The 25,694-nt window shown below is 38.9% G+C and overlaps 2 protein-coding genes across 4 annotated transcripts in view; both read right to left on the bottom strand.

Moving 5' to 3' along the window:
* Nucleotides 1–1,922, bottom strand: part of me2 (malic enzyme 2) — a 47,461-nt gene extending 45,539 nt beyond the window's left edge. Inside the window, exon 1 of the mRNA XM_003227284.4 lies at nt 1,766–1,922. The gene's annotated coding sequence lies outside the window, so the exon portion shown is untranslated. The remainder of the gene's footprint in view (nt 1–1,765) is intronic.
* Nucleotides 1,923–10,006: 8,084 nt separating this feature from the next.
* Nucleotides 10,007–25,694, bottom strand: part of mapk4 (mitogen-activated protein kinase 4) — an 87,057-nt gene continuing 71,369 nt past the window's right edge. For all 3 annotated transcript variants that reach the window (XM_008120456.3, XM_062972556.1, XM_003227288.4), the window contains exons 4-6: nt 19,939–20,100; nt 17,823–18,024; nt 10,007–16,327 (exon numbers count right to left, since the gene is read on the bottom strand). In XM_008120456.3, coding sequence (XP_008118663.1) covers nt 15,640–16,327; nt 17,823–18,024; nt 19,939–20,100 — 1,052 coding nt within the window. In that variant the 3' untranslated portion in view covers nt 10,007–15,639. The remainder of the gene's footprint in view (nt 16,328–17,822; nt 18,025–19,938; nt 20,101–25,694) is intronic.

Here is a 25,694-nt window from a genome sequence, read left to right on the forward strand (position 1 = left end):
GGCATGTTCAAAAGATACATTTGCGGTGTCATTGCGAAGTTCATATTCAGCGTCTTTTCAAGATATAGATGGATCTGTTTCCAATAGTTGCTTACTTTATGTGTTAAAATGTGCCCTTTTCATTTCTGTATTTCCATTTGACAGTATAGTTGTACATTTTTGCTGGTTTTTAAATTCATAGAATCATGGAATAGTAGAGTTGGAAGAGACCTCATGGGCCATCCAGTCCAACCCCCTGCAAGAAGCAGGAAAATCTCATTCAAAGCACCCCTGACAGATGGCCATCCAGCCTCTGCTTAAAAGCCTCCAAAAAAGGAGCCTCCACCACAGTCCGGGGGAGAGAGTTCCACTGCCAAACAGCCCTCACAGTGAGAAAGTTCTTCCTGATGTTCAGGTGGAATCTCCTTTCCTGTTATTATTGTTATTATTAAAAACAATACCATTTACAGCCTAAAGATTGTAAACATTACAATGGAATTAAAACTAGAACTAAATAAAAATAAGTCATCAAAACAATGCTAAAATATTTACAAATTATTTTACTATGACACAGCAAACAAGATAGATATGCTGAATTTTGTATCACAAAATCCCAAGTCGAACACTTCCCAAGTGTCTAGGACTGTGTGATGTATTTCCGGATGATGCGCACAGATCCCAGTAGGGTGGCCTTTTGCATTATTATTATTATTATTATTATTATTATTATTATTATTATACTTATATCCCACTTTTCTCCCGCGAATGGGACTCAAAGGTGTACATAAGACTACAACAAATACATAATACAAAGATTCCTTATCTAAAACACCCAGTGTCTCTTGCTATAGCTATTCCTATAATAATAATAATAATAATAATTATTATTATTATTAAAAACAATACAATGTACAGCCTAAAGATTGTAAAGCATTAAAATAGAATTAAAACTAGAACTATCTAAAAATAAGTCATTAAAACCATGCTGAAGTATTTACAAATTATTGTTATTTATTTACTTATATCCCACTTTTCTCCCATGAATGACTCAAAGTGGTGTACATAAGACCACAACAAATACATAATACAAATATTCTTTTCTAAACAAGTGACATGCCCAATGCCTATTGCCATAGCTATTCCTATTATTATTATTATTATTATTATTATTATTATTATTAAAAACAATACAATCTACAGCCTAAAGATTGTAAAGCATTAAAATAGAATTAAAACTAGAACTATCTAAAAATAAGTCATTAAAACCATGCTGAAATATTTACAAATTATTATTTGTTTACTTATATCTCGCTTTTCTACCACAAATAGGACTCAAAGCAGTGTACATAAGACCACAACAGATACATAATACAAAGATTTCTTTCTAAACAGGTGACATATCCAGCGCCTATTGCTATCGATATTCCTATTATTATTATTATTATTATTGCAATACAATTTACAGCCTGAAGACTGTAAAATATTAAAATATAATTAAAACTAGAACTATCTAAAATAAGTCATTAAACCCATCCTGAAATATTTACAAAGATTCCTTTCTAAACTTGTAACATGCCCAGTGCCTATTGCTATGCATATTCCTGTTAAGACCAGCTTAGGTTATGCCTTAATTATGAATCCATCCTGCTTGTAACAGAAAAGCCTTCTCCTCCAATATAAACCAAAGGCCCAAAGAGGAAGACAACCAGGAAGAATACAAAAATGAACCCCATAAAGCCATAAAAGGTAAATTCTGGGCTTTAATTTTGATAAATATACTAATTACCCAATTAGGAGCTGTAGCAGCCACCTCGGCCTCTTTGTTCCCGGGAGGCTATTCCTCAACGTTGCCTTCTCCGACCAGCGATGTTTCCTCCATCAAAGCCAAAGCGTGAATAAGGCTCACACGACGGAGGCAAGGCGGGTCACCCAAGAGGTGGGCGCTCTTTTTGAGTGACAATCCTTCTTAGCCAATAACAAGCGGAGGAGAGGCGGCCTTCAGCCAATGGCGCTTCGCAGCTCAGTTTCACTTCTCTCACCGGGAGGAAGCGAAGCCGACGAGAAAAGGAGACGTGGGAAATTTGAATATGCTAATATGGGCCGGCCCGAGGCAGCCAATCAGCGCTCTCTTGTAAAGATAGATGCCTTTAGGGACCACCGAGGGATGCAGAGGAAAAGGAGAGATCTGATTGGATGATTCTGGAGGAGATGCTACAAAAACTGGAGGATGATCAACAAGGCTGATTGCAAGTACAGTAGAGTCTCACTTATCCAACATAAACGGGCCAGCAGAACATTGGATAAGCGAATATGTTGGATAATAAGGCGGGATTAAGGAAAAGCCTATTAAACATCAAATTAGGTTATGATTTTACAAATTAACCACTAAAACATCATGTTATACAACAAATTTGACAGAAAAAAGTAGTTCAATATGCAGTAATGCTATGCAGTAATTACTGTATTTACGCATTCAGCACCAAAATACCACGATATATTGAAAACATTGACTACAAAAATGCGTTGGATAATCCAGAATGTTGGATAAGCGAGTGTTGGATAAGTGAGACTCTGTATTATTATTGTTGTTGTTATTTGATACAAAACAAGATTAATAATAATAATAATAATGAGAATAATATAAATAATATAAATATAAATAAATAAATAAATAAATAATGTAAATAAATAAATAGAAGAAGAAGAAGAAACTGGAAAAAGAAGGTTCTCGATGGGCAGTTCCTGGGAAAAATAGAGAGCAAAATTGACAAGGAAAAAAACTTGTATGTGGATCACAAATGGAACTTTAATAATAATAATAATAATAATAATAATAATAATAATAATAATAATAATAATACTTTATTCTTATATCCCACCCCATCTCCCCAAGGGGACTCGGGGCGGCTTACAAAGGGACCATGGCCAAACAATGTAAAAATACAACAGTAAAAACAAATCCAAACACAGCAATAAATACATCAAGAAAAAGCATACAACAACAATTTAAAAACAGGAGACCAAGGGCCTGATTCTTATGTGTCTTTCACGTTTTTATTCAATCCATGTTTTATTGATCTGCTTTATTGATCTGTTATATTGATTTGTGTTATTTTGATGTGTTTTTACTATGTCTGTTACTTTTTGGGCTTGGCCCCATGTAAGCCGCCCCAAGTCCCTTCAGGGAGATGGTGGCGGGGTATAAAAATAAAGTTATTATTATTATTATCATTATTGTTACTATAGGCTCTGCAAGGAAGCAGATGAAATGATGGATCCCATCCTCAGCTGCTGCAAGATTGCACAGACGGACTACAAGCAACGGCATAATACCGTTGCTCAGGTGATCCACTGGAACTTGTGCCACAAATACCATCTGCCTGTGACAAAGAACTGGTGGGATCACAAGCCCAAAAAAGTTACAAAATATGAACACGTCAAACTACTCTGGGACTTCCGGATTCAGACTGGCAGAGTTTTGGAGCACAATACTCCTGACCTCACAATGGTGTTTAAAAAAAAAAGCATGGATCATCGATCTTGCAGTCCCAGGTGGCAGCAGGATTGACGAGAAGCAACTGGAAAAGCTGTCACGATATGAGGATTTAAAGATTGAACTGCAAAGACTCTGGCACAGGCCAGTAAAGGTGGTCTCAGTGGTGATCGGCACACTGGGTGCAGTGCCTAAAGACATTGGCCAGCACTTGAAAACAATCGATGCTGACAAAATTACCATCTGCCAGCTGCAAAAGGCCACCCTACTCGGATCGGCACACATTATTCACCAAGGCATCACATAGTCCTAGACACTTGGAAAGTGTCTTTTAAGTGTCATCCAATACAACAGCCAGCATAGTGATCTTGTTTGCTGTGTACTAATCTTGTTGCGTATCAAATAATAATAAATAACTTTATTTGTATCTCACCCCGTCTCCCCTCTGAGGGGACTCAGAGCGGCTAATTAACATCATAAAAGGCAAGTATTCAATGCCAACAAATAAAGACATGCATAAATAACTTTAAAAAACACAACAGCGATTCAATCATTTAAAAATCATAATTAAACAATACAAGATATTACCAAACTGAACAGTGCAAATGATGTTAAAAGTCATATTCATATTTCTAGTTCACTATGCTGGTTTTTGTATTGGATCACACATAGTGTCTGGGGAATTATTATTATTATTATGTTTATTTATATTCCACCTTCTCTCTCCATATGGAGACACAAAGCAGCTCACAATTTAAAGTATTACAATACAACTTAAAATATACAATATACAAATATTAAAACAATTTTAAACATTGGGTTGCTGTGAGTTTTCCAGGCTATATGGCCAGGCTATATATATTCCAGAAGCATTCTCTCCTGATGTTTCACCCACATCTATGGCAGGCATCCTCAGAGGTTGTGAGGTCTGTTGGAAGCTAGGCAAGTGGGGTTTATATATCTGTGGAATAATGTCCAGGGTGGGAGAAAGATCTCTTGTCTCTTCCTCTCCATACCTCACAACCTCTGAGGATGCCTGCCGTAGATGTGGGCGAAACGTCAGGAGAGAATGCTTCTGGAACATGGCCACACAGCCCAAAAGACATACAACAACCCTGTGATCCCGGCCATGAAAGCCTTCGACAACAGATCTCTTGTCTGTTTGAGGCAAGTGTGAATGTTGCAATTTATCACATTGATTAGCATTGAATAGCCTTGCAACTTCAAAGCTTGGCTGCTTCCTGCCTGGGGCAATCCTTTGTTGGGAGGTGATTAGCTGGCCCTGATTGTTTCTTTTCTGGAATTTCCCTGTTTTGAGTGTTGTTCTTTATTTACTGTTCTGATTTTAGATTTTTTAAAATACTGGTAGCCAGCCAGATTCTGTTGATTTCCATGGTTTTCTCCTTTCTGTTGAAATTGTCCCCATCCTTGATCAGGGCCAGCTAATCACCTCCCAACAAAGGATTCCCCCAAGCAGGAAGTTTATACAACATTTTAAACACTGTTGTGCATTTCAGAGATGTGAAAGATTCATATCAACACGGGCGCCTGATTATTTATTTCTTTGCTTTATTTTTATCCTGAGTCCATCCAAAATATGGTTTAAACCAGGATGAGCATTTACACCAAAAGACCAAAAGAGGGTGCTCGTGTGATTCCCTAGTAATTTTCTTATATTATCATTTCAAACTTTCATTCTTTTTAATTTTTCCAAAACTTTTCACCACAAAGAAGAACCCTGTGTCATTCTGTATGTATGTATTTTTATCCTTTACAATTTAGCTTGTAAATCGCCTAGAACATCTTGGATGGAGGGCGATTAATAAGTAATTAAATGATGATGATGATAATAGCTTGAGGATATTGTTTTCGGCAACGGTGATCTTAACGAAAGCTATAATTTCACTTGGTACTGTAATAGACAATGATCTAGAACAGGCATGGGCAAAAGTGAACCAAAGGAGTTCTGGTTCAAAAAGTTTATTTTCTATTATTATTATTATTATTATTATTATTATTATTATTATTATTATTTTATGACACAGCAAACAAGATAGATATGCTGGATTTCATATCACAAAATCACAAGTCGAACACTTCCCAAGTGTCTAGGACTGTGTGATGTATTTTCGGATGATGCGCGCAGATCCCAGCAGGGTGGCCTTTTGTAGTTGGCAGATCATGATTTTGTCAATGTCTATTGTTTCCAAATGCCGGCTGAGATCTTTTGGCACGGCACCCAATGTGCCCATCACCACCGGGACCACCTGCACTGGTTTCTGCCAGAGTCTTTGAAGTTCAATCTTGAGGTCCTGATAGCAGCTGAGTTTTTCTTGTTGTTTTTCGTCAATGCGACTGTCACCTGGGATGGCGACATCAATGATCCAAACCTTTTTCTTTTCCACAACTGTGATGTCTGGTGTGTTGTGTTCCAGAACTTTGTCAGTCTGGATTCAGAAGTCCCACAGTGTCTTTGCGTGCTCATTTTCCAATAAGTTCCAATGAATCATTTGGGCCACATAGTTGTGCCTCTGTTTGTAGTCTGTATGTGCGATTTTCTTACAGCAGCTGAGGATATGATCAATGGTTTCATCAGTTTCCTTGCACAGTCTGCATTTTGGATCATCAGCTGATTTTTCGATCTATTATTATTATTATTATTATTATTATTATTATTATTATTATTATTATCATCATTACTATTATTTATTCATTTCAATCCAGCTTTTCTCCCGTGGGTGGGATTAAAAGTGGTGTACAACATATAAAATTCATACAAATACATCAGACAGCAATACATAATCAACTAAAACATCAACTCAATGGGCCACCTGCCAGAGCAGAAAATGAAGGCTGATGCCTTAATTCCCATGTTTCCTTAGCACTGACTCATGGCAGCCAAAGTGGTGCCAAACTACATTAATTCTACAGTGCAGATGTATCCTTATTAGAACTTAAGTTGGGAATTCTAATAAAATTCCAAATAACATATCCCAGTAGTATGTTAGAAACCACTGATTCATATCAATGCTTGTTAGGGAGGTGGAAGGAAATAAGCTGTTGAAGACGTAGATCTTTCCAATAATCTTTATTGTTGCTTAGATACACAAGTGGCTGAAAACAGTCACATCTTAAGTTAGAGATTTCTGTTCTTTTTAAAAGTGTTTTGATAATAAGATAGGTAAAGTTAAAGGTTTCCCCTGACATTAAGTCCAGTCGTTTCCAACTCTGGAAGTTGGTGTTCATCTCCATTTCTAAGCTGAAGAGCCGGCGTGCCAGAGCGGTACCTATTGATCTACTCACATTTGCATGTTTTCAAACTGTTAGGTTGGCAGAAGCTGGGGCTAACAGTGGGAGCTCACTCCGCTCCCCGGATTCGAACCTGTGATCTTTTGGTCCATAAGTTCAGCTGCTCAGCGATTTAACACACTGCGCCACCGGGAGCTCCATGTTTTGATAATACTGGGACTTTAAAATAGTGTGATCTGATATTAGAAGAAACGAAGCAGAAAGCCCAATTAAAAGGTTCAAATATTATAAAATAAATGTTGGCATGGTTTACTTCTAGTTCTTCATCTCAATTTTCTTATTCTAATAGAAATTTCAAAGAAAAAAACAGAAACAATTATCACATTCATAACCACAGTAATATTTATGATAACATTCAATTTGTATGTTTAAAAGGTGGTAATGCATAAATATTGAACTTTTAAATCAATGTACTTTGCTGGAAACTGGCAGCCAGTGGAGTGACTTTAGGATCAGTGTAATATGTTTACTCCTGGATGTCCCTATTACCAATCTGGCTGCTATATTTTGAACCAGCTGGAGTTTCCGAACTTGGTACAAAGGTAGCCCAATGGACAGTGTATTGCAGTAGTCCAACCTGTTGTGTATTGTAGATGTAATAGAAGCTTTACCACTGCTTCTGAACCTCAATAAGGTGTCACTCAGATTTGTGTAACAAGTAACAGGAACTTTACTTAGCTTCAAGAGATCAATCAGAGCAACAATATATATAGCAAGTCTCTCTGATTTCTTACAGAGAATAGAGGGAATAAACAATGCGGTTGCTGCTGCCCGCTTTTGGTCTAAAACTATTTAGTTGCTTGTGATTTCCTTTATTTCATCATTTTAAAATGTATTTATTGTGCAGTGCTTTTGACATGAAATAAATAAACAGTCCTTTAAAATAGTCTTTAAATATGCCTCATTGCCTCAGAAATGACAAGGCTTTAAAGAGTTGGCAGCTATTAACTTCCTGTCTGTTTTCAGTCAGCGCTCTCTTTTTCTCTCCAAGGTAAAAATGCCTGCTCAAACTGTTTCCCTTAGCAGCAAGTCAGAGACAATAGCCAATCAGATTGCTAGCTCCTGACATGCTTAGCCAATCAGCTGCTGACACGTCTTTCCAGTTAACCCATTACATCATGGTGCCTTTTACACACCCCCACACAACCTTGGTTACCAGTGTGTGCACTACCATCTTAAAGTCCTCAAAATCTAGGAAGGGGCGCAGCTGGCCAAAGCTGATAAAAGCACTCCTAACCGTCACATCTACCTGGGCTGACATTTGGAGAGACTGGCCCAAAAGCACTCCCAAGCTGCAAATACAGTATTTCAGGGGGAGTGCAACCCCGTCCAGATCTGTTTGACACACCTTCATCCCCAGATTAGGACCCTTGATCGCAAGCACCTCTGTTTTGTCTGGATTCAGTCTCGAAAATAAAGGAGATAATTCAGGTGAACAGAAGAGGAGGAAATGGCAAGCAGCATAGCAAGCATATCAAAAATGTAATTGCTTTATCCTCTTGGATTATCTTCATTTTCATCAAAGACGTGAAATTGAAATTAAATGGTTGAATGTCCATTAGACTAGAAGTGTGCACACTGAAAACCTACAAAGGCTGTGCGAGCTGCAGATTAACCAATATGGAAAGTATGTTTTTATGAATGTTGTAGGCAGAAACACATACAGTATCTGATTTCTACACCAAACTTGGAAAGACAAGGGTTTTTTTTAAGCTTTGTTTTCCAAAATTCTTAGGGTTACATTTTCAAGATGGATTACTTTGGTGTCATACCTTCACTGAGCCAAACTGAGAGAAGTCTTTTCCCTCCTAGTGTCTGAAATCAAATTTAAAAGTGGCACAATTTTTGATGAAATACATAATTTGTTGGAGAAACCATTTCTGGATCTTTCTTTTTGCCTCTTCTTGATAGTAATAATAATAATAATAATAATAATAATAATAATAATAATAATAATAATAATAATAATAATCCAAACATCTGAAAGTAGCCATCCTGGCTGGAGAATTTTGGAAGTTGCAACCTCAAAAAGTGACTTACCAGGCTCTACTCAAAATCTTTCCACAATCTGATGAAGTAGGTTGGTGTCCATCAACTTTGTGCCAGATAAAATTTTCTAGTCCTTAAGGTGCCATAAGACTTACTTTGTTCTTCATCAAAGACTGTATTAAACACTCACCTCCCCAAAACATAGAGTTTAGCTCTGAAGATCTGAGCTTTTATTCCCCTCCACCCAAAATTTACACATGCCTCAAAACTAACATTTCAGCAAAATGTTAAAGCTTCCTAATGCTATGAACACTGAATAGTTATTTATTTACATTAAATATAACATATTACATAGGAGTTTTCCTCCTTCACTTGTATCCAATGCTTATTTTTAAGTGCACATTTTCTGGGTTGATGAGAGTTTTCTGGGCTATTTGGCCAGGTTCCTAAAGCATTCTCTCCTGATGTTTCACCCACATCTAAGGCAGGCATCCTCAGAGGTTGTGAGATCTGTTGGAAACTAGGCAAGTGGGGTTTATATATCTGTGGAAAGTTCATAGTGGGAGAAAGAACTCTTGTCTGCTTGAGGCAAATGTGAATGTTGCAATTGGCCACCTTGATTAGCATTGAATGGCTTTGCAACTTCAAAGCCTGATGCTTCCTGCCTAGGGGAATTCTTTGTTGGGATGTGTTAGCTGACCCTGACTGATTCATGTCTGGAATTCCTCTGTTTTCCAAGACCTCACAACTGCTGTGGATACCTGCCATAGATGTGGGTGAAACGTCAGGAGAGAATGCTTCAAGTACATGGCCACATAGCCCAGAAAACTCATAGCAACTCAGTGATTCCAGCCATGAAAGCCTTCAAGAACACATTGCATATTTCTATTAGGATCCATCAATTGTAAAAGTGCAGTATCAGTCTTAAGAATTCTATGGAGCCCCAAAACTTTTGAACGCACTTAATTAAAAGATATCACCTCATTTATAGAAATGGCATTAGTAATATACGAGTCAAAGAATAAATAGGATATCTTTTCCAGTGCAAGTGGGAAAAATAACATAATCCCATGAATGAAAACATGTAGTATTTACATATTTCCAACTTGATTTTTTTAATTGAGCAAGCAGATTAAATAGAATTATATAACATTTCTTCAAGATATAAATTATTTGATCAATTAATTAGTAAGGTGCTCAGAAACGTGAGTGAAAAAAGAGCCTGCACCACAGCTATTTGTGTGTATCTTTGTTTATTTACAACATTTCTTTGAAATTTATCTCCATTCCTTTATCTTACAAGGACACTTCAGTGCAAAACAACTGTGGTGGGAAAAATGCTGAAGTTGAGAATTGGCTATTCCTGGGAAACACTCAGTTGTGTCGTTCTCTTCTTTAAATAGAGCAACTGGCCTTAAAGCAAAAAAAAAAAAGTATTATGATCCCTGTTCAGGACTCATTTGCCATGGTCTACAGGTAAGGGATCATAATGAACATTCAAGTTTAGGCTTAATTACTGATAGAGAACAATTGGTTCAGTGATAGATTGAAATAGAACTCCACATAAATTCAAAATTTGGCAGCATTTCACAAACCAAATTCCATTCTTTCTCATCTTTCCTTTTGAGATTGAATATAGTAAAATACATGAAAAAGACCAAACTCCTCTTGAGAAATTTTAAGGCAAAACTATGATCGACCTCCTACTTTTAATACTTGTAAGGCGCTGGGAGGCATCTAGAGCTGAGGTTCACAGCAGGAATTTTACTCCTGGAAGCTTTACTAGGGTTTTACTTTCACTGCTGGCTTGGAAAATTGAGCTCTGCATTTCAGGAGCAGCTGGTAAGCAAAGGGGAGGGAAAATATGTATTTCATCCCAAGGGACAAGTTCTAATTCAAGTAGGCTATTGAGATCCACATTCAAGCGGTGGGAAGGACCAGTGGTTTAAAGGTGAGACTTAGAATACCAGCAGCTATTACTATGAGCAACTAAACTATGTTGTTGTTGTTGTTGCTGTTATTAATGGCCATCAAGTCAACCTCAACTTATGGCAACACCATGAATGTGAGCTCTCCATGAAAGTGAGCTGTTATCAACAGTCTTGCTCAGGTCTCGTAAACTCTGGGCATGGGATGCATCTACACTGTAGAATTAATGCAGTTTGATGACACCTTAACTGCCAAGACTCAATGTTTTCTCTGCCTAATAGTGCTGGAGGCTCACCAAACTACAACCCCCAGGAATCCATGGCATTCAGCCATGGGGATTTAAGGTGGTGATGAACTGCATCAATTTTATAGTGTAGATGCACTCTTAGTTTCCTTAGCTGAATCTATCCACCTGTAAACTAAGCTTCAGAGATGTGCTACACCCTTTTAGAATAGACGAGTCATAGAAAGGACACCATACAACAGCTAGGAAGCCACCCAATAGTAGTGTCATGAGGAAGAGGTATGTGTCCATCCAACTATTGTCTAGCTGAACACCCTAGTAGGCCAGATTGGGATCCCAGGAATACTGCATTTAGCCTAAACTTCTCCACTGTGATAGTCTAGGATACAACAAGACACCCACTCAGCTGACAAATGAACATTGGCAGCTACTTAGTATTGAGTCAAAACAGAGGTCTCTCTAAACCAGTGGTTTGCAACCAGTGGGTCCCCAGGTGTTTTGGTCTACAACTCCCAGAAATCCCAGCCAGTTTACCAGCTGTTAGGATTTCTGGGAGTTGAAGGCCAAACCATCTGGGGGACCCACAGGTCGAGAACCACTGCTCTAAACCAATGTTGCCGACTTTGACAGCAATGGTTGTCTATGGTTTCAGACTTACCTGGAGATTTCTGGTCTTGCTTAGTGATCTCTGACCCAGTTACTAAATTGGGACAAAATCACTGCAGCTTCCAGTATCAGATTTGGATGCATTCTGGGTGGTGTGATAGAAATGTATGTTCAATACTATATGAGCCTTAGGGTCAGTTTCTATCCACCGTTCCCTATAACACTGGGCATTTGCAGATTTATTCTCAATCCAAGTAATTTGTTTATTCTGTCAAGAAGACATAGATAAATATTTGCTCCCTTTCTCTGGATTCCGCATTTGATCTCAAACCCTGCCTGGTTTTGATAGCACTGGCATTTGCTCCTTGGGATCTCATTCTTGAACCTCTTGGATCTCATACAAGCCTATGGAAAAGTTACATTCTGGACAGTTCCAAAAATCCCTCCAATCTCTATTATTAGTTGTAATCTTAAAAAACAACTTTTAAAGTTTCAGATCCATTCTGATTAATAGCTCCTCTTGGTACTGAGAGCCTAGAGCCCAACTTTTACTATTTTATTACATAAGAGTTGGTTCTGGAATGAACACAAGCAAGCCCTATTGAATCTGCCCAGGTTTCTGGAAGTGTAGTTTGTTCCTGCCCCACTACCCCCTTTGACAGGAAGGAAGAAGGAGAAAAAGAAAATGTGTGAGAGAATAATATAAAAGCAGAGGAAGGAAGGAAGGAAGGAAGGAAGGAAGGAAGGAAGGAAGGAAGGAAGGAAGGAAGGAAGGAAGGAAGGAAGGAGATGCATCTTTTTGGCTCTTGCTCTGTCTACCACTGGTGCAACATTCCATTGCAAACTGCTTTGAAACAACTTGGTCCTCAAGAGAAAAAAAGTTTTCCCTGCCTGTTGTATAATGTGCCACAATCAAACGCAAAAACGTGTATAGACCACCATATTTTGTGCATGCAATTACTTAATGCTGAGCAATCCAAGCTATTCATCTGGTATTCACACATCAGTTCAGGGGCAAGAGAGATGGTAACTTGACCAGGACTAGACAGGGTCTGAAGCTGTATTTGTAGGGCATTTCTCTGTTCAGATGAGGGCTTTGTGTTCTCCTAAATACAACAGGATATACAACTGGCAATATCAATATCCCGAAACAAAATACAAACATGTAAGCTCATCACTCTTACAGTTCTGAATCTTGTGAACAGGTTCTTGCTTTGGTTGCACAATGTATCCCAAAAAGAAAGAAAAAAACCCTTGCAATATGTATCTCAATGCTATTATGCACAATTTATATCTTGAGACCTCATCATACTAGAGCTTGGATACACTTTAAATCCACTTTAAGGAGGGGTCTTTAAACAGCTCAGCCAGACAGGTCCTGTTGTTATAACTATTGTTGTTATATTCTGTTTTATGATATTGTGTATATATTTTACCGGGCTCGTCCCCATGTAAACCACTCAGCCCCTTGAGGAGACAGAGGCAGGGTACAAAAATAAAGTTGTTGTTTTTGTTGTTGTTGTTGTTGTTGTTGTTGTTGTTATTTCTGCAGGAGGCAGCAACCGGATTTAAAGTGGATTCATGCTCTAGTGTGATGAGGCATTTCGTCCATGTTTGGTTTTAAACTTTGAACCCAGTGGTTTTAAATTCATGTGCCACAATACATTATCTTTCCATCATAGTATGACTCTGTATCCATGGAGGACACATTCTTAGACTTTGTGTGGATATGCAAAACTGTGGATAACTGCCAATTCAATTGAAATGAAGTTTTTCTGTCAGATATGGATAAATGAAATGGCAGTTATGGAAGTTGCACTGTATGGCAAAGTCTGACACAAAAGGGATCTTTCCATTCTTTACTCAGATCCTACCTGTTGTTCATGGGGCTGCTTTAAATAATCAATTTGTTTCATTTGTATCCTAATTTTCTTCTATCATGTTCTATCATGTGTGGAAATCCTAGGTGGTCTATTATTTGGGAATTTCAGCCTCAACAAATTTGCTACATCATGCACTCTCCTAGTCACATGTTTCAATATCTTATATCCAATATAATGCTGGTGGAGTGAAAACCCCCACTGACGTACTGACAATGAATTGCACCATTGTGCAAGCAGTGATGTCTGTTGCAAAGCCATGAAAACATGCAAAATTAAAAATTTGGTTTTACACCATGCATTCTTTAGGAGCATTGAGGCATTTTTTACTCATTTTAGGCCCGGGGGACATAAAGCGAACCAGAAGGCCTTTTTTTGGACATAAAATAGTAACAGCACAATGAGATCCAATGAGTCCTCCCATTCACCAAGCTGTGGGCAAAACATAAAAAGCTCCCCTGTGACTCGGTCTTCCTTTAACACTTTAACACTCCATTCTGACTGGCAGTGGCCCTTCATTATCTCCTGCAGAGGTTATTTTCCACTTTGTTCTGCTTTGATTACACCTCGCCTGGATTACTGTGTTATTCTGGGCACCACAATTCAAGAAGGATAAGGACAAATTGGGGGAGAGAAGTGACCAGAATGATCAAAGATCTGCAAGCCAAGGAGCAACTTAGGGAACTGGGTATGTTTAGCTTGAAGAAGAGAAGATTGAGAGGGAAAGGATGTCACATTAAGATGGACCAAGCTTATTTTCTGCTGCTGCTCAGATTACAACAAAGTATTCAAACTACAGGAAAAGAGGTTCCACCTAAACATTAGGAAAAACTTCATGATGACAAGACAGGCATGGGCAAACTTCAGCCCTCCAGGTGTTTTGGACTTCAGCTCTCACAATTCCTAACAGTTTACTGGCTGTTAGGAATTGTGAGAATTGAAGGCCAAAACACCTGGAGAGCTGAAGCTTGCTCATGCCTGTGATAAAAGCTGTTTGACAGTAGATTATGCTATCTGGGAGTGTGGTGGATTCTCTTTCTCTGGAGGTTTTCAAGCAGAGATAGGATGGCCATCTGTCAAGTATGCCTTATTGACTGTGTGTTTCTGCAGGACAGAATGGGGTTGGACTGGAGTGTCCTTGTGAGGTTTTTTCCCCAATTCTCCAACTCTTTGAAGTAGTAACTGAACTTTTCTAACTAAAATTGAGAGAATGAAGGCAAAACCTTCTCCATGCAAAGCATGCAATTCTGGAACCAGCCCTAGCATGAGGTAAAGCGAGGCATCCATATCAAGCAGCAGTTTAGGCGTCATGAGAAGTCAGCAAATCAGTAGTTGGACCATTTGTGAGTGTTGCACTGTCAGAGCTCAGGAAGAAAGACGCGTACTTTAGATGTCAGAGTAATTTGGCTAATTTTAGGTACTATGTCTTAACTTGGTTAGACATAGTGTTATTTATTACTGTGTCCCAGGCTGCAAGATAAGTTGGGCTAACCTTGCATATCTCTCACTGGGCCATGGCTTCTCCCTAAATAACCATTTACTGACCATGAACTACAAGCTGGGAGTCCCCATTTGAACTTTTACCTCAATCATAAACTCATTGTGAGTCAATTGCAGAATTAGAACTTGAAAGGGTAACGTTTCCAAGCTCTGGCCACCATCTCTCAGTTCCATGTTCAATTTGTAATACAGATACTGCTCTGGCCTGTCTTACAAATGTCATGGGAATAAGATTGAAAGCTCATGGGAAATGGCCATACCAAAGTGGACTGTAAAGTTATTAAGAAACAGGGTTTCTGGCTATCTGACTGAGGACTCCTCAAACCTTCCTGGCTCTCAGGACAGAAGTTATTTGACTCTTCTCGGTAATATTAAAAGTGCAGCATTTTGTATGTTAAATTCTCTGCACTGAAGGCTGATGTCCGACACATGCTCCCTAAGGGGAAAAGGCAAAGCGTTAAGGCAGCGTAAGAATCCCCGCATTTCATTCACACCCCAGGACTCCTTTTAGGTTTACTTTCAAGGCCTCAAAAGGGGATCTTGGTTTGTGCTTGCCCTTAACGTGAAGGCATTTCAGCAGCATTGGATAAAAAGCCAACATTGTGTGTGATCAGATCTTGGCTGTTATTCATCATTGGGTAAGTAATGCCTAAAAATGGAAGATTTTTTTGGGAAGGAAATTACCAAAACCTTGGTTTGTTTCTTTTGTTTTACCATCTCTCTTTATGGTACACTTCTGTTTGTACAATCTCATTTGGGTGTTCAGCTAGACATGCACCGTTGATATCCTTGAGCTTGTTGTCTGGAAGGTCCTCAGGCTTCGTGCAAAGTTTCAGCGCCCTGGAAATGAAGACGTCCAAATCAAACTGAGGGTCACTTTTGCTGTCAACTTCCTTGGATTCTCTTTGGAGATGGTGAGGTGAAGAGGGCAAACTCCGTTCCTGGATCTCTGGGACGGTATTGGGGCAATCGAGTCCCGTCTGCGTACTCGTCACCCACTGGGCAATCTCTAAGAAAAGGTTAGACGGCTCCTCTTCCAAAGCTAACTCCGCCGCGGGTGCAATAGATGCCCTTTTCCAGTGTGACAAGTCCAGGATGAGTTTGGGCTCCGAATAATGATGAAGTTTGCTGTCCCGCCATAGCAGCTTGTCTAAGTAGGAAGGAGATCCCACTTTGTAATCGCACGATCCGCCGTAATCCCCTTCAAAGGCTCGGTCCATGGAGGAATGGGATTGCTCCAGGAATCTCTCTGAGCTACTCTGGGAGTATTTGCGGGGATCCACTTGGGCTTCCTCGGCAATGGATCCCGATCCGGCTCGAGGATCACGTTGCACTTCGTCCAAATCCTGGCACTTCTCCTGTCTCCATTCCACATCCGAAGACAAGCTCACTTGGTACCTACAGGTTTGAAATGACAACAGAGTTGGAGGTACAGGTAAACATTTCATATGCCAGTTACCAATCTCCTTAACATCTGAGCCCTGCTTCTTTAATTAATTGTTTCATAGTAACATATTTATTTGTTAATTTATTTATATGCTGATTTTTCTCTCTTGACAAAGACTCAGTGTACATAATACGCAGATACATTTTAATTTTCTCTCATCTTTCCTTGAATTTTCTAGGCAGCTGTCTGAAAAGGAACATCAGGGGTAAATAATTTCCAAATTGAGTATTTAAAATAACAACAAAAGCAACAGCTAACCAGGAAAATGAACAATAATACATATATACAATATAATTTATAATAATATATAATATTATTATATATTGTATATACATATAATATTAATAATATTATTTTGTAATGTAATATAATACCAATAATACAATATAATAATATTAATTATATATTATATATTACATGTAATATTACTAATAATATTACAATATATTGATATAGTACAATATAGTAATTTATTGCCAGTATTGTGCTATGCTAATAATATAATATTGTATGTAAATTTGATTTGTAAGCCGCTCTAAGTCCCCTTTGGGGTGAGAAGGGTAGGATATAAATGTATTAAATAAATAAATAAAAAAATAAAAAATAAAACACGGACATAACTTGACAACACACTCACAACAACAACAATGTTGGATCAAGAGTCCAAACATATACAATGATCTAATCTGGTGTTTTAAAAATGTATGATTTAAACATAGTTTTAATTTTATTTTAATTTTTATATACTCTATGCCACAAATTATTAAATTGCTTTTTAATTTTTATATTTGTGTTTTAATGAATTTGCTCTGCTTTTAATTGAATTGTGTCATGCTTGTTGATAGTTACCTTAAATCCCTATACCAGGAGAAGGGCAGGATAAAAATAAAGTAAATAAATATGCAAAAAGACATAGCTGTGTTACATGGAAAATATTGTTCCAAAACCCTTTTGGCTTCTGACCGTTTGCCCTAGATTTTCAACCAAATCTTAACATTTATAAAGGATTACAATCACTGCTCCACATTTCTGTTTTGACTTTTGTGGATTTGATTATCCATGGATTTCATTAACATTTTCTCTACGGGAATCTCTATGACTTGCTTTGGTCAACTTCCTCTGGTCATGCTGGAGTATCTAGAGATATCAAGGTTTTCCAGTATGAATCCATGGTCAACTTCCAGCAGATGACAGCATAGAGTCATACTAAACATCCTAGAAATTTCCAGAGAGGTGTGTTCTTCGGTAAAAATATTAGCAATTTCTTTATTTGTGGTTTTCCACTTTTACAGAGGACTTGATTTCTTAATCCCAGTCAATGTGGAGGGCTAACTAGGGAAGTGTTTTGAAAAAAAAGCAATGGGAGTTTCAGCAAAATGCTCTTGATCCCACCTTCTGTGTGCCCACAGAATGCTGATACAAACTCAACTTAATAAATACATATACCTTTCCCAGTTGGACATCTGGCTTTGATTGGCTTCCATCAGCAAAATATCATCAATCTCATCTTCAATGCGGAAAGGGTGCTGAGAAACAGGCTCATCCTCTGGGCAGTAATACGGGCTCATATATGGATGCTGCAGACCCATCTCAGTGGTCAGTCTATCCATGGGATTGAATGTCAGTATCTTCTCCAGAAAATCGATGGCTGCAAAAGTGGCAGAGAAAGAATCAGGCCAGCTGTACAGAGGCAAGACCAGATCTGTTTCCTAAATGGGGTGTTTCATGGGACAATTATAGGCACGATAAGAACACTGCATGAAATCAGATGACTTAACCTTTAAAGCTCTACTTCTATTTAATTACGGGTTGTAATTGTCCTTGATTCAAAAGTAGAACTCTAATTATACTTAATGGGAATGACGTGTCTGTTTCGGAAGGATATGGAGGCCTGCAGACGTTAGCAGTCTTAAAAATAGGGCAGGACCCACTACAGTTGAGATAACTAACAGGGCCAGGGAATGTAATCCAATACATACTTCAGAAATAAGCTCCACTATTTTCCATGAGGCATACTTCCAAGTACCCAAGGCTTTTAAACAGAGGCTAGATGGCCATCTGTCAGAGGTATTTAATTGTGCTTTTTCTGCATGGCAGGCAGTTGGACTGGATGGCACATGTGGTCTCTTCCAGCTATGACTCTACATGTGAAAGTGTGTTTATTAATACAATTCAATGCACTCTTGCCTGTGCATTCAAGTTGTCTGTAGACTTCTGATGACTCTATCAATTTCATAGGCAAGGAATACTCGGAGATGTTTTTGCCAGTTCCTTCCTCTGAAATATAGTCTACAGCACCTGACATTCACTGGGCTTTTATCCGATTCCTAACCAGTGCTCCTCCTGCCTAACTTGCAACATTAGATGGGTTCTGGTGCCTTTAGGACATCTTGGCAACTGAATTATAAGGGGCTTGCTCCTAGGTAGGTGGGGTTAGTGCTCAAAACTATCGATTTGTCTACACCAGTGATTATCAACCTGTGGGTCCCCAGGTGTTTTAGCATACAGCTCTCAGAAATCCCAGCCAGTTTACCACCTGTTAGAATTTCTGGGAGTTAAAGGCCAAAACATCTGTGGACCCACAGGATGAGAACTACTGGTCTACACCAACCACTTAATCCAGGGCCAGTCCAGACTGGCCACAAATTGATTGTGGTATCAGTCAGACACATCAGGCAGAACCTCTTTTGGTCCTATTTTGGTGCCCAAATAGGCTGAGACTGCGTCGGCTCCACTCTTCATTTCTTTGCCATCCATGTCCCCATCACCATTTTTCACTGGCCATTGAGCTCCCTGACAATGCTTAGTTGTTGCAGTTGTGTCTTCTGAGGCCATAATGAGAGTCCATGAGATCAGCAAGGAATAGTTTGAGTGAAAGAGAATGGGTCATTCTAGCTCAGGCATGGGTAAACTTCGGCCTTCCTCCAGGTGTTTTGGACTTCAACTCCCACAATTCCTAACAGCTGGTACAAACAAACACTTTTTGTGGCTGCCATAAACTATGTTGAATAGGTTGAGACTCTATGAGATATTCATTGAAAAACTATAGCTAAATGTGCTGTATGATGTCCCTCAAAAACAAAGTTTTTGCTGTTCAATAAACTTTTTTCCATGTTTTTATGATAGAACCAACTAGGAAATGACATTTATAACACAGGAACAAAAATTGTGTTGCTAGTGTTATCCACAGGGACCAGAATGTGCTTATTTAACATACATAAGCAACAGCAGGCTGGAAACAAAATATTAAACTAATACCCAGGAATTATCTAATCTAATTTACACTGAGTTCAAAGGATTATGATTGAGGAAAGTGTGATTAATAGTGATTATATTGTTTCAAATGTTTAAATGTATCTTATAATTCTGTTTTGAAATGTTCATGTTAATTGTACACTGTTTTTAAGGCACCGAATAGTTGTCTATGTGTAAAACCACCTTGAATCCCCTCTGTGGTTGAGAAAGGCAGTGTATAAATGTCGCAAATAAATAAATATGCATTCAATGTTTTTCAGCAGAAAAACCTATCCTTGAATGCCATCAGATATTTTCCGCATCGTACCTTGGCTGTTCATTTCTGGGAAAAGCTTCCTCAAGGGCTTCTTCACCTCCCAGGTGCTGTTGACAAACGTCGGCATGACTTTGAGCAGCTCTTCCTTGTCCTCTTCATGGAAAACAGGGATGGTCTCCAAAATGAGCTGCATCTGTTCCAGCTCATGGCTTCCTAAACAAGCAAAGATGATGTTGTTCACTTCTGTTGGGACCTACGGCGCCTAAAACCATGTATTTCATACCTGTATTTTCATCATGGATCAGCTGAGGATGCGTGAAATAATCATCTCGGATGAAACATGAAAAGAATGTTAGCATCTCAAAGTATGGTTGGGAATTTGTAACTCAGTCACCAAACATACAACAATGAAGAAATGTTTTGAAGGAACATGCCATAATGTTAAGCAGTAGTGTAGTCACTTATACATCCCCAAACCAGAGTGGGAAAGAAGAGGCAATTTTTCTGGGAACTGTGTTAGTCTATTTCTCCAGATGCACATTTAGAAATAATTACGTAATTATGACACAGAAGTACAATCCATCTCATGCTTGAATTCCCCAAAAGGCACCAATCCCATCTCAGGATTATTTGGAGCGAGGAGGATGTCAAGAGGTTTAATACTGTACAAAAATGATAAATAGCTGTAGTGCAGAGCACACTATCAAGGGCTTACCTTGTTCAAAATGCCTATATTTACCACTAGGTGGAAGACGGTGATAACAACTATCTATGCTCAGTGATAAATCACCTGCAAGGCCATTCACCGTAATCTATCCTTCAGACAGCTAAACCTTTCTACCAGTTTGGTGAATGTCTTGTTTAATAGGATGCTTCCCATTATAAATGGCAGATTACCCTGGACAAAATCCAACACTGTCAAGTATCACACAAGAGTCCTCCAAGTAAACTCTGCTACAGCTCACAATGCATCGAGTCCCAAGAATCCACGTATTTGCCAGGGGCTGCAGTTGAAAAACTATGAGTCCTGGTGGCCAAGGAGTTTGGTCATATATATATAGGTAAAGGTTTCCCCTGACGTTAAGTCCAGTCGTGTTCGAATCTGGGTGTTGGTGCTCATCTCCATTTCTAAGCCGAAGAGCCAGCATTGTCCATAGAAACCTCCAAGGTCATGTGGCCGGCTTGACTGCATGAAGCGCTGTTACCTTCCCGCCGGTGCAGTACCTTTTGATCTACTCACATTTACATGTTTTCGAACTGCTAGGTTGGCAGAAGCTGGAGCTAACAGCGGGTGCTCATTCCGCTCCCCGGATTTGAACCTGGGACCTTTTGGTCTGCAAGTTCAGCAGCTCAGCGCTTTAACACACTGAGCCACCAGAGGCTCTATATATATATATATATATATATATATATATATATATATATATATATATGCATAAGGAAGACAGCCAGTGGACTCAGTGGTTTGAGTGCTGGACTAAACTAGTAGCTGATCAAACTAGAGATAGAACAGGTGGCTGGAGACAAATGGATAATATTTCTCTCTGGTATCTAATATTTCAGCCCAGGGTCACATTAAATGTGAGGTTAACTAAATGAAAGTAATTTGTAGGCATTTTAAAATAAAATAAATAGCCACTGTGTGGCAGGGAAGACCATGATTAGCACCACATTTTCCACCCAAACTACAGTTTCAAACTCCTCTTCTCCAGTTGTCAGATGAAGGAGGAGGAATCTCAGAGTGAGGGCACTGTCTGGAAAGAAATGTATGTATATACAGTGTATTTTCTCACTTAAAAGACATACATTTACTCTTAATGACATATTTTGTGGTACTGTGGCTTCTGCTTAATGTATCATGTTTAATTACTTCACCAGTGCTTGATCCCTAGAATATTACAAGAGATTATACCTAGGTCTCAGACTTTGGCCTTGAAACCTCAGCGCCTGAGATAGTCTTGAGCTGGCAACCTTAAGACGCGAATACCTCAAATTGGAAATCCTATGATAATTCTCTGCTCCTTAACCCAAGATCCCTATGCACCTTCCGATGGTCTTTACTTGGTAGGGACATGCCCAGTTAATTATCTGCCATCCCTCTTCTTTAGACTCTCTAAAAATATCCCAATTTGGCCAAACATTTTCCGCTTTTCATCTGTGATATGTTGGGTGGTGTCCGCACCATTCTGACTAGTTTTAAAAGGACTCACAAAAAAGGACTTTGTTAAAAGGAGATGAGAAAACAGAGGATAAGATCATCTATGCATGCTCACCTCCCCTAAACTTTCGGAATTAGCTCCCAACACAAACCATCCAAAATCAACACTTGAGGACAAAAGTACGGCGAGAAGATTTAATTAGGCTATGCTACTTACTTTTTCCCTCCAAAGGCCCATTAGCTAAAAATGCCCAAGTCAGACAGTCAGTATAACTACTACCACAATACTCTTTTGTTTTTGCTTTGTTGGAATCTCATTAATGCTGTCTAAATAATTAACAAACTCATATCTTTGTTCATGATTATTTTAGCAGCTGAAATGTCCTGCTTCTAATAGCTGCCCAGGAACCAGATGGAGGCTTCATCTCTTGGAATTGCATCCACATTCCCAAATGCTGAATTTTTGAGGAAAGAAACAACTACACTGGGTTGCATTTTGGGAGAACTGAAGCATGAAAAAGCTGTTGGGTTTGATTATCTCTTAGTCCCAAGACCTTTCACTTCAGAAGGTTAAAACTGCTTTAATAAAATAGGATCATTCTCCTTTTGTTGCTATTATGTGCCTCTGTGTAGTTTCAGACTTATGGCAATCCTATCACATGGCTTTCCTAGCAAGATCTGTTCAGCAGGAGTTTGCCATCACTTTCCTCTAAGGCTAAGAGAGTGTGATTTGCCCAAGATCACCCACTGGATTTTCATTGCTGAATGGAGATTTGAACCCTAGTCTCCCAGGTCATAGACCAACACTGAAACCACTAAACCACAGTCACTCTCCATTATTCTTTAAATACTGTTTCCAGGGTACAGCTACTCTGTAGAATTAATGCAGTTTGACACGAATTTAATTGCCATGGCTCAATGCTATGGAATTGTGGGATTTGTAGTTTGGTGAGACCCCAGCATGTTTTGGTGGTGAAGGGTAAATGTCTTGTACAATTACAGCTCCCATAATTCCATAGCTTTGAGCCTTGGCAATTGAAGTACAGTAGAGTCTCACTTATCCAACATAAACGGGCTGGCAGAACATTGGATAAGCGAATATGTTGGATAATAAGGCGGGATTAAGGAAAAGCCTATTACACATCAAATTAGGTTATGATTTTACAAATTAAGTACCAAAACATCATGTTATACAACAAATTTTACAGAAAAGGTAGTTCAATACGCAGTAATGCTATGTAGTAATTATTGTACTTACAAATTTAGCACCAAAATATCACGATGTATTGAAAACATTGACTACAAAAATGCGTTGGATAATCCAGAACATTGGATAAGTGAGACTCTACTGTAGTATCAAACTGCATTAATTCTACAGCTTAGTTCTTACCCAAGTCAAAACCTTGATCGCTCGTGTTGTCACAGGGGTTTCATTAAGTGGGATACATTAAGCGTTGAACACAGTTCCACAAAGTATGTCATTCCAATCAAAAGCACTTAAGACCTAAATCCTATTGTTAGTCTTAACTCGAGTAGAACTAGTCATTAAATGGGACCATCTAGGTGTTGACTCACCAGTGTCACCACTCAGCAACTGATTGAACAGATCTACTTTTTGGTCTTATGTAACAAGAAAACAAATGAAGTCTATCAAGTGAGGAAACATAAGAGCACCGCCATTTCCAAGGCAGTGCTCTCACTCTGAGATCTCTCCTTCTTGGTCTCAGAACTGGAAAAGGGATTCTGAGTTCTGGGAATCCTAAATGTGTCATGTCCATCTGAATCCACATCTGCATTAGAGTGACTTTGGCTGATATAACAGCTGTAACTATTTCTGGATAAGACTTGATTCAGGGTAAAGGGGAGTAAGATTTATTGTTGTTCTTTTGTTTTGTGTATTACATTTTGAAAGAGCTACATTCTTGTTGGATTGATTGTACTGAAATCCTGGCAAAAGACAAAGAGCAGTATGGCAAACAAACAAATTAGGAATTGTGAGTATGGGAATGATAGGGGGAAAGAGTAAATGTGGACTATAACACTGTGGTGTTTGTGGAGGACACTGGCAGGGTTTGGGCTACATGTTCACGGCACTCACTATAACCTGTGTGTCAGTGGAGGGAAGCCATTGGTGTCTCCTACTCAGTGGGAATTACAGCTGTTGTGGAGGTGGGAAGCTGTCTGTGTAAGTGGACACCTCCTCCACATACACACATACACATTTTTCACTTTTATTATGTGTATAGACAGATACGTAGATTACCTACTCAGATTGATAAGAAATTTGCAAGTTCTCAGTGGTACAAATGTATACTGTCATGTGTGATAAATCCTGCTTTATTTTGAAGCCAATTAATTCTGCCCTTTACTGTGAACCAGATAAGTGATACTTTAGAATCAACCTAACCGATCCACTCATCTTTCCTTTCCTTTTCTAGTAGAGAATAAGCACAGGGTACCAATCCAGAAGGATACTCTAACATAAGAAGAAAGTTTTAAGCTGTTATCAAAGGCTTTCATGGCCCGAATCACTAGGTTGCTGTGAGTTTTCCAGGCTGTATGGCCATGTTCCAGAAGCATTCTCTTCTGACATTTCGCCCACATCTATGGCCAGCATCCTCAGAAGTTGTGAGGTCTGTTGGAAACTAGGCAAGATGGGTTTATATATCTGTGGAATCTCCAGGGTGGGAGAAATAACTCTTGTCTGTTTGAGGCAAGTGTGAATGGTGCAATTGGCCGCCTTGATTAGCATTGAATAGCCTTGCAGCTTCAAAGCAGCCTCAGGCAGACAGGAGTTCTTTCTCCCACTCTGGACATTATTCCACAGATATATAAATCCCATTTGCCTAGTTTTCAACAGACCTCACAACCTCTGAGAATGCCTTGTCATAGATGCAGGCAAAATGTCAGGAGAGAATGCTTCTGGAAAATGGCCATACAGTCAGGAAAACTCATAGCAACCCATACTTTTAACCTTTTGTTCTCAATTGTGGTCACACATCAGATTGCCATCCCACCCCGCCATGCCTCCTATGTTGTTTCTAAGAAAGTGATCAATTTGTTTGAATTAGTCGCTGCATTTAAAATTCCATGTTGTTGATCTGAGCTGGAACCACAATACCAGAAGCCAAAGGCTAAACCCTCCTACTTCCCCCACTAAGGTCTCAATCCAGATTGATCTGTGTTTACTCTAAGAATGAAAGAAAAACAGAGACTTTTTCTTTGCACAAAGCACAAAACCCTTTCTTTTCAAGGCACCAGACACTATCAAGATCTTCTTTTTACTTTAAGAATACAAATATGTGCTCACACAAGTCAACCCACCATCTCAGGGGAAAAGGAGGATTGCAGCTATGGCATAGGAATACTAATATCATGGATCTATTTCAGTTTCCCCACATCTTCGCACACAAGTGCTGCTTATAAATATCCTCAAGATCAAGTAGGAATTTGTTAGCCTTAATACAAAACTATGGTGAAATCTCACTTCAAATACTGCATATTGTTCTGACTGACACATTTCAAAGGGGTTTCTGTCGAGCTGGAAGAGGTGAAAAGGGGGGCAACCAAAATTATTAGGCGTTAGAAAACTTTCTCTCCAAGAAAAGCTATATTTTCCCCTAGTTTTTGAACAAGGTGGTATATGGCA

This window comes from Anolis carolinensis, chromosome 2 (genome assembly GCF_035594765.1).
Source record: "Anolis carolinensis isolate JA03-04 chromosome 2, rAnoCar3.1.pri, whole genome shotgun sequence".
Lineage (NCBI taxonomy): Eukaryota > Metazoa > Chordata > Lepidosauria > Squamata > Dactyloidae > Anolis > Anolis carolinensis.